We start from the raw sequence: 9,168 nt of genomic DNA on the forward strand, positions 1-9,168 counted from the left end.
ACTCCACGCATCCATTACTTCCTTTATTTATGCATGGAGAGGGTTCACAATAATTCCCTAGCTTATACCTTAACCTACAAGACAATGAGGTAGAAGGGAGGGGAGGCACTACTTCGCCTTCTCGATTCACGCGCCCCTTGACCTCAGCTAGCGGGCGGCGTTGGCTTCGTATCACTCCGCCGCTTGCCTACGAGAGCTTTCGCGCGCGTTTCAGGTCAACGGCCTTAGCGGACAAGGAGTCATTGTTCATTCTCACACAAAGGGGTAGCATAACACAGTGTAATTATGCTCAAGGAATAAATATGTCACATCACGAGTATGAACCCAGTGTGACGTGACATACATCCCCCTTCACCAAAAAAAAATGTTCAAACCTGCGAAGCGAGGGTTGAACATTTTGTGTCTGGGCGTGATAGGGCATCAGCGATCATGTTACTCTTCCCTGAAATATGTTTAAGATTTAAATCGTGACCCTGGAGTGCTAGCGCCCACCGAGCCAACCTATCACTCTTAGTCTTCCCTTCTATAATGTACTTAAGAGGATTATGATCACTAAGGACTATTACCTTACCATCTAAAAACACCTGGAATTTCTTTAGCGCTAACACGAGGCTGAGGGCCTCCTTCTCAATTGTGGAATACCTAGTCTGATAATCCTTGAGGACTTGAGACATAAAAGAAATAGGTCGCATGGAACCATCCCTTTCCTGAGCCAACATGGCACCTACAGCCGCTTGGCTTGCATCGCATAAGATGAAAAAGGTCCTGCTATAGTCAGGAGCCACCAAGACGGGACGACTTGAGAGAAGCCTCTTGCACTCATCAATAGCTGCATTTGCGCCTTCATTCCACCTGAAAGGGTTACAAGAGAGCATGCGGGTCAAGGGAGCGGTCACATCAGCGAGGTTTGGACAATACCTTCTATAGTAGTTCACCATACCCAAGAATCTTCGGATCCCCTTCTTCGTCTTTGGGACCTGGAACTCCGCAATGTCCTTCACCTTAGCTTCCACTGGTGAGATGCAATTCTGGCCAACTTGGTGGCCCAAGTACTCGATGGTACTCCTGCCAAAGGAGCTCTTTTTCAAATTTACGGTGAGATGGGCTTGGGCCAACCTGCCAAGCAACTCCTTTAGCCTGTGAAGGTGATCCTCCCAATTGTCAGAGAAAACTACGATGTCATCTGAGTAAGCCTTGACACCGGGTAACCCCTCAACTATCCAATTGACCAGGCGCTGGAAGGATGCTCCGCTATTCCTCATTCCAAAGGGGGTAACTTTATATTGAAAGTGCCCTTGTGGAGTAACAAATGCGGAGACCTCCGATGCTCTACTTGTAAGGGGGATTTGGTGATATCCCTTCATTAGATCCAGCTTGGACAGGAACCTAGCTGCTGCAACCTCCTCAATGAGGTCATCAATTCGTGGAAGGGGGTAGGGGTCTGCCTTGGTCACAGCATTCAGACGGCGGTAGTCAACACACAACCTCCACTCACCTCCGGGTTTCGGAACCAACACAGCAGGCGAAGCCCAGGGGCTCGTGCTTGGTTCCACCAACCCTTGTTCCATGAGCTGCCTGACTTCCTCCTCCATGATTCGCTTCTTCTGGGGCGACAGTCTATACGGGGCTTGCCTCACGGGTTTCGCTCCATCTTCTAGGACGACGTCGTGGTGTATCGCCTGTGTAACGGTGGGGTATGGGGAAAACACATTGGCATTCTCGCGTAGCAGCGCTCTGACCTCTTCCCGCATTTCTCCCTCTAGTGAGGATAAGGACTTCTCCTCCGCCTCACTAGTGTTTGATCTGTCCAAATCATAGAACAGATTTAGGTTATCAATGTCTGAATCCAGGCTTCCATCATCTCGTCCCATCTCGATTACCCCAATTGCACCCTCTTCTACCATTCCCCTGAACTCTTTAAGGAGGTTAATATGTACTTGTTGGACCCCAGACTTTCTCATTGGATTTATTAAGACATAATTATGGCCCCCTTTCCTTTCAAGTACCTTGAATGGTCCCTCATATTTTGGATGTAATGATGATCTTTGAGGGGATAGTACAAGCACATAATCCCCTGCCTTGAATTCCCTCTTAACAGCTTTCCTATCATAGTATTCCTTATAATTCCCCTGGGCATTTTCAAGGTTCCTTTTGGCTATTTGCCTAATTTTCCTCAGTTTTTCAAAATTTGCACCCACTAAATTAGCGTATTTGACATCTCCCTCTGAAACCCTAGACAAAAGTTGTTCATACAGGGCAGCGAGGGGCTCCCTCGGGGCCCTACCGAACATTAAGTAGAAAGGGGAAAACCCTAGTCCCTCATGCGTGGTTATTCTGGATGCATACAATAAAAGGTCGATACCCTCATCCCAGTCCTTCTCAAATTCCAAGATGAAGGCTCGGATCATGCGTTTCAAGGTTCCGTGGAACCTTTCAAGGCTCCCCTGACTTTGGGGGTGATACGCTGAAGCGACTACATGCTTTATATTGAAGTTCTCCAGAGCACCCTTAAAAATCCCACTTAGAAAATTTGTGCCTCTATCACTTTGAACTTCCCGAGGCATACCCATTTTACTAAAATAAGACATTAGGGCCTTTGTTATTGTCTTGGCCTTAATATTTGACAAGGGGATCGCTTCAGCGTATCGAGTAGCTATGCACATGATGGTGAGGAGGTACTGTTTCCCCGACTTGGTCTTTGGGAGGGGACCTACACAATCGACAACCACCTTGGAGAAAGGTTCCTCAATGACTGGTACTTGGCACATAGGAACCTTTCTCGGAGTATCATTGGGTTTCCCCGTCACTTGGCACACCGCACATTGATTGATTAGTTCCTTGATATCCTCTGACATCCGAGGCCAGAAGAAGTGCGCCGATATGGCCTGTTTGGTTTTTTGAGATCCCAAGATGGGCACATGTGAGTTCATGTGCGATCTCAACTATCTTCCTTCTCATCGCCCGCGGCACTACAATTTGTAATATATTATCCCCTCCTACCTTATCAGGGGTCCTGTGTCTTCTCAGGATCACGCCGTTTTCAACGATGAATGCTCCTCTGCCATTCTTCTCCTCCTTTTCCACACTTCGGCGTATATCTTCTAACCCAGGATCTTCATGTTGGAGTCGGATGAGTTCTTCCTTGCCCATGGCCATCCCATGGATAACTTCCTCGGCCAAGGGTTCCTCTCCCTGGCCTTCCGGTCCTTCCTCATTCGTTGTCAGTCTTACTTCTCTCCTCCTGTGTTGGGATTCTTCTGAGGATGCGTCTACATGGATATGGTCGAGCAGGGGGTCTAGGTCCAATTCCCCTCGTTGCTCCTCCTCTCGCGCCTTCTTGGCTTGGCTCCTGGTGATGAGGGCCACAGGATCTGCCATATCAGCCCTGCTGCCGTCATTCTGGGTGTGCGTCAGTTTGGGTAGGGGTCTATCTACAGTCTTGAGTCGGATATGGACCGGTTTGCCTATGTCATTTCCTAGTAGTATATCTATTCCCTTCACGGGGATTTCTGCTACTCCTACCTCTACATCTGCTGTCTGACCTTCTAACTCCAATGACATTCTAACTAAGGGCGATGATTTTGTCACTCCTCCTGCTAGTACCATAGAGAATTGACCTATACTCTCCCCTTCTAGATCCGGTATCAAGTTTGGCCTTATGATAGTGCGGGCTGCCCCTGTATCCCGAAGAACCTTCACAGCGATCTTCTTCTTACTCTTTCCTATTCCTATGTTAGCATCCTTCACATAAGGCAACCACTCCGGGCTTACTTCCCTGCTGCTTGTCTCGTCTATTCTACCCTTTCCTATGGGGTTATATGCTACCTTCCCCTCGGTCCTTTCACCATTCTGCCCTGGTTTCTGGTCTTGTGTATCCTCGCTGTATTTCACCATGGGGCAACTCTCCATCCCTTGATTCAGCTCCTCATGAGGGGGGCACCCTTTTCCCTTTTCCGGGCGTAACTCTCTTTCCTGTACACAGAAAATCCCTTGTTTGGACTGCTTCTCTCCCATCTCTTGCCTGTAGGTTTGCTCAGACCACCTAGCAAAGCATTCCTGTAATCTGTGCCCGTACCTTCCACACCTGGGACACCTTTGTGTCTTCCTCCAATTATCTCCTACCTGAGGTCTAGCATACCTTTGGCTCGGAACCGCATTCGCGCCTCTATATTGTCGAGTGGTACTTCCTTTCTGACCCTGACTTTCGTTAACCCGCAACGAGAAATTCTCAGCAAGCCTAGCCGCATCCATTAAGGTATCACATTTCTGCGTGGTGACATGCAGTCTGGCTTCATTGCTTAGCATGTTTATGAATTGTTCTTTGACAAATACTTCTAATACATCCTCAGCACTGACCGCATTTTCAGCACGCATCCATCTCGTGAGATCGCCCTTTAGTTTCCTGGCCATGGCGACGTAGCCCCTGCTGACATCCTTTTCCTCTTCCCTAAACTTCTTCCCAAGGCTCCCTCCGCACTCGACCTCTGCGCATTGTCGGTACTTGTAAGTAAGAGATATTCTCATTAATTGTGTTAATAAATATTTCGGTGATTTTGTATATCTTCTTTCTTTATCCTGGCGTGTTGGACGTATCTATAAAGGGGCGATTATTCTCTGAGACTCTGGATTGTATGAATTACTCAAACTCTGTTTTAGAGTTTGATGTAACACACAAAAAACTGAGTGGGTGACCTCACCCCCTGATTTATACCCCAACCGCACAACACAAGTGCTATTGCCCAATGCCAACTTATCTTAAAATACATTTCCTATCCCTATCCACCCAACTCCACGCATCCATTACTTCCTTTATTTATGCATGGAGAGGGTTCACAATAATTCCCTAGCTTATACCTTAACCTACAAGACAATGAGGTAGAAGGGAGGGGAGGCACTACTTCGCCTTCTCGATTCACGCGCCCCTTGACCTCAGCTAGCGGGCGGCGTTGGCTTCGTATCACTCCGCCGCTTGCCTACGAGAGCTTTCGCGCGCGTTTCAGGTCAACGGCCTTAGCGGACAAGGAGTCATTGTTCATTCTCACACAAAGGGGTAGCATAACACAGTGTAATTATGCTCAAGGAATAAATATGTCACATCACGAGTATGAACCCAGTGTGACGTGACAGAGGCGTCGTGGAAGATTTTCAAATTTGCGATTCACAGAAGTCACCCCCCTGTGGCAACTCTTGACTTGCATCTAGAAGGAGAGAACGCGGTATTTTTCAAGGAGACCGCGTCTAAGGAGGAGATCGATAGAAAAACCTCTAAAGACACTCATTTGACAACTTTCTTCAAACTGTGTGCGCGAAACGAATTTGCAGCAGGCCTATATTATAATCAGCTTCCCAACCACTTTGTTTTTAATAACACTAGCAGTGTCTGGGAAGAAAGAAAGACGACAGCATCTTCTCTAGGAAGGATACGTGCTGTCACAAATAAAACTGTCGAGCTCTTCTATTTGAGACTACTTTTAACACACGTAAAGGGGCCTACGTCTTACGAGGATCTTCGGACATTTGAAGGGGTGATCTACCCCACTTACAGAGAAGCCGTTAAAGCGATGGGACTCCTAAACGACAAAGAAACTTGGAAGAAAACTATATTGGAAATCATCAACCACACTAATGACCGCAATCAGTTGCGAGCTACTTATGCGAGCATGCTGGTGTTTTCGGAATTAGAGGACCAGTCAGGTATCTGGGAAGAGACCAAAGATTTGTTCGCCAGTGACTTCCTCCAGCGCCAAAAAGCGACGGAATACAACGATGAAATTTACCTTGACGCTCTAGACGATATCCAGGAACATGTGTGAAACTGCGGAGGGGGCTCTATCACCCAATATGGGCTACCACTTTCAAGATGTGGCGAGAAAACATCAAACATCATACGCCGAGAAAAGGCCTATAACAAAGAGAAGTTGACAGAAGAGGTGAAGGAGAAGTCTCTTCTTCTGAACAGCAAACAGAGACTCTGTTACGATACTGTGCTATTTCGCATCGAGAACGCCCAAAAGTACAGGCACAATGGGATATTCCTGGATGCGCCAGGTGGGACGGGAAAGTCTTTCGTGCTCAACATTTTACTGGATACTGTTCGTTCTCAGGGAAAAATTGCCTTGGCTGTCGCTTCATCGGGTATCGCCTCTACTGTTTTGCATGGAGGAAGAACTCCACATAACATGTTCAAGATCCCGTTAATGGATTACAACGAAGTGTGCGCCTGTAGCATCAAGAAAAACTCAGAGTTGGCGAAGCTCCTATCAATGACGTCTCTAATAGTCTGGGATGAAGTTGTGATGGCAAACAAGAACACGTTAGCTACTCTCGATGTTTCCCTTAGGGACATTTTGGGCGTTCCAGGAAGGTTTATGGGGGGGATAGTATTTGTCTGTGCGGGAGATTTTCGTCAAATCCTCCCAGTTATAGGAGGGGGAGGAATGAATGATGAGCTCGAATACTGTATAAAGTCCGGTTATTTCTGGGACGACCTTTTAAAGTTGGAACTAACACGTAACGTGAGACTCAAGGCAGATGACGCAAAGAACAAGATATAAGCGAAAAATCTATTGGCTCTGGGGAGAGGGGAGAGTGGACCCGTAAAACTTCCCGAGAAGTTTGGGATTGTCGTTGAGACCCGTAAAGAGTTAGTGGACAAAGTCTATGATAATTTAGAGGAAAATCACCTGAATGCTTCATATTTCGAGAAGAGGGCTATCATTTCCCCCACAAACGATGATGTCGACAGGATAAACTTGATGGTCTACGATAAGTCTGAAGAACCAGAGAAAGTGTACATGAGTGTTGACACTGCAATGGAAGAAGTAACGGACATTCAGACATCGGTTTTCAATGCCATAACGAGCCCCTCTCTCCCTCTTCAAATGTTGAGACTGAAAGTAGGAAGTGTCATCATGGTTATGAGGAATATATGCCCTCCCAAGTTGTGTAATGGGTCCAGAGTAATAGTGACTAATCATAAAAAAATATCATAGTCGGAAAGATCTTAGGCGGTACACACAGGGGTGAACAGGTTTTACTCCCGAGAATTACTCTGGAGTCTACTGATACCACTATACCATTCAAGCGGAAACAATTCCCTGTTAAGCTTAGTTATGCGATGACGATAAACAAATCTCAGGGGCAGACATTTGATAGGTGTGGAATATTGCTTGATTCTGCACAGTGCTTTGCCCACGGACAACTTTATGTCGCCTGCTCAAGAGTTACAAGCTGGAATTCTCTCATCATATACATAGGTTGGGAAAAAGTGAACGACGATTTCAGGATGAAACTACCACGCAATTGCGTGTATAAAGAACTTTTCGTTGAGAGTCTTTCAGAAGAAAATAAACCTCCTGAAGCGGTCGTAGTTTCTGACGACCAAGAAGTTGCTTTGGCCGAAGAAGAGCCTGACCAAAGCATTGTAGAGATACCCAAAGAAGTGTACACGATCTCAGAAGAGGAAGCCGTAGATATGTTGCTGCCCGCGTCGTACGATTTGTGCTACGAAAGAGAAGAAGAGGTCGACCCTGCCTCCAGTTTCTCTATCTCTATCAAGGAGGAGTTGGAAGAGAAAATAGAGGAAGTTGACCAAAAAATAGAAGAGGTCAAAAAGATGCTAAAAGAGAACAGAGATACCACCACTGAGAGCAACAAGAGGTGCAGCGACGACGACGAGGGAGAACCTTCTACTAAGAAGTGTGCCGGCGGCTTTAAGTTGAAGAAGAAGTTAAAGATGACTAATAAAACACAAATGTATAGCAAGAGGGCGTAGCCCTAGGGCGCGAAGCTCCCGGGAGCGAAGCGAGCAGCGCCGCAGGACAAGCACCCACGGCGTCGTCGTCGTCGTCGTCGTTGTCGTCGTCGTCTTCGTCGTCGTCATCATCATCATCATCATCATCATCATCATCATCATCATCATCATCATCATCATCATCATCATCATCATCATCATCATAAGTAGAAACCTCTTTAAAAACAGTGAAATGAAAGTAACAAAAGAGGAGGAAAGACATCTTGGCACTGTGATCGGCTCTGGATCATTTAAGAAGTAATATATCGAAAACAAAGTTATCGAATGGGTGGCGGAAGTTAGGCCACTAGCCAACTTTGCAAAGACCGAACCCTAGGCGGCATATGCTGCCACTTCGCTCGCGGGCGCCGCAGGCCAAGCACCGACGGCGTAGCCGTGGCTGGCGCAGCCAGGTGCTTGTATATATATATATATATATATATAGATATATATATATATATATATATATAAATGTATATATATATATATGTATATATATATATGTGCATGTATAAATGTATATATTTGTATATATATATATATGTATATATGTATATATATATATATTTGTATATATATATATGTATATATGTATATATATATATTTGTATATATATACAGTATATATATATATATATATAGATATATATATGTTTACATTTATATATATATATATACGTGTATATATATCGTACGTACCTTCGTACCATCCTCCTGGTAGATCCAAGACCTGTCAGTTACGATGCACCATTCTTCTCCATTGCTGTCTGTCGTTATAAATTTCACTCTCTTCGTCTTCTTCAATCGATGTTCCTCTACTCTGCAAAGCTTTATCCACATTCTCGATCCACCTCATTCTTGGCCTCCCCACCGTTCTTCGTCCTTCTGGTTGCCATTCATACAGTTGTTTTGGCAATCTGTTTTCATCCATGCGCCTCATATGTCCATACCATCTGAGCTGGCCTCGCTGTACAAATTCCAGCACGGATTCCACTCCAAGTTCTGCCCGTAGCACTTCGTTTCTAATATTTATACATATATTTATATGTATGTATGCATATGTATGTATATATTTATATCTATATATATATATATAGATATACATATATATATATATATGTATATATTTGTGTATATGAATATGTATGTATATATTTCTATATGTATGTATATATATATTTGTATACAGTATATATATATATATATATATATATACATGTATATATATTTTTGTATATATATGTATATATTTGTGTATATATATATATATATAAATATACATATATAAATATATATATATATATATATATATATATATATATATATATATATATATGTAGAATATTGAATAGGTCTCAGCGATTAGAGATATATTT

General features: G+C 44.5%; 2 protein-coding genes across 2 annotated transcripts; one reads left to right on the forward strand and one right to left on the reverse strand.

Moving 5' to 3' along the window:
- Positions 1-368: 368 nt before the first annotated feature.
- Positions 369-4,524, reverse strand: LOC143022974 (uncharacterized). Its single transcript, XM_076181406.1, has 2 exons — positions 3,001-4,524; positions 369-2,885 (listed from the first exon to the last, which is right to left on the reverse strand). The coding sequence occupies exons 1-2, from the start codon at positions 4,522-4,524 to the stop codon at positions 369-371; spliced, it is 4,041 nt and encodes a 1,346-aa protein (XP_076037521.1).
- A 1,037-nt stretch (positions 4,525-5,561) lies between these two features.
- Positions 5,562-6,554, forward strand: LOC143022975 (uncharacterized). The gene is made up of 2 exons (XM_076181407.1): positions 5,562-5,809; positions 5,861-6,554. The coding sequence occupies exons 1-2, from the start codon at positions 5,562-5,564 to the stop codon at positions 6,552-6,554; spliced, it is 942 nt and encodes a 313-aa protein (XP_076037522.1).
- Positions 6,555-9,168: the final 2,614 nt, after the last annotated feature.

This window comes from Oratosquilla oratoria, unplaced genomic scaffold (genome assembly GCF_046742065.1).
Source record: "Oratosquilla oratoria isolate Oo_2021 unplaced genomic scaffold, ASM4674206v1 SCAFFOLD251, whole genome shotgun sequence".
Taxonomy (NCBI): Eukaryota; Metazoa; Arthropoda; class Malacostraca; order Stomatopoda; family Squillidae; genus Oratosquilla; species Oratosquilla oratoria.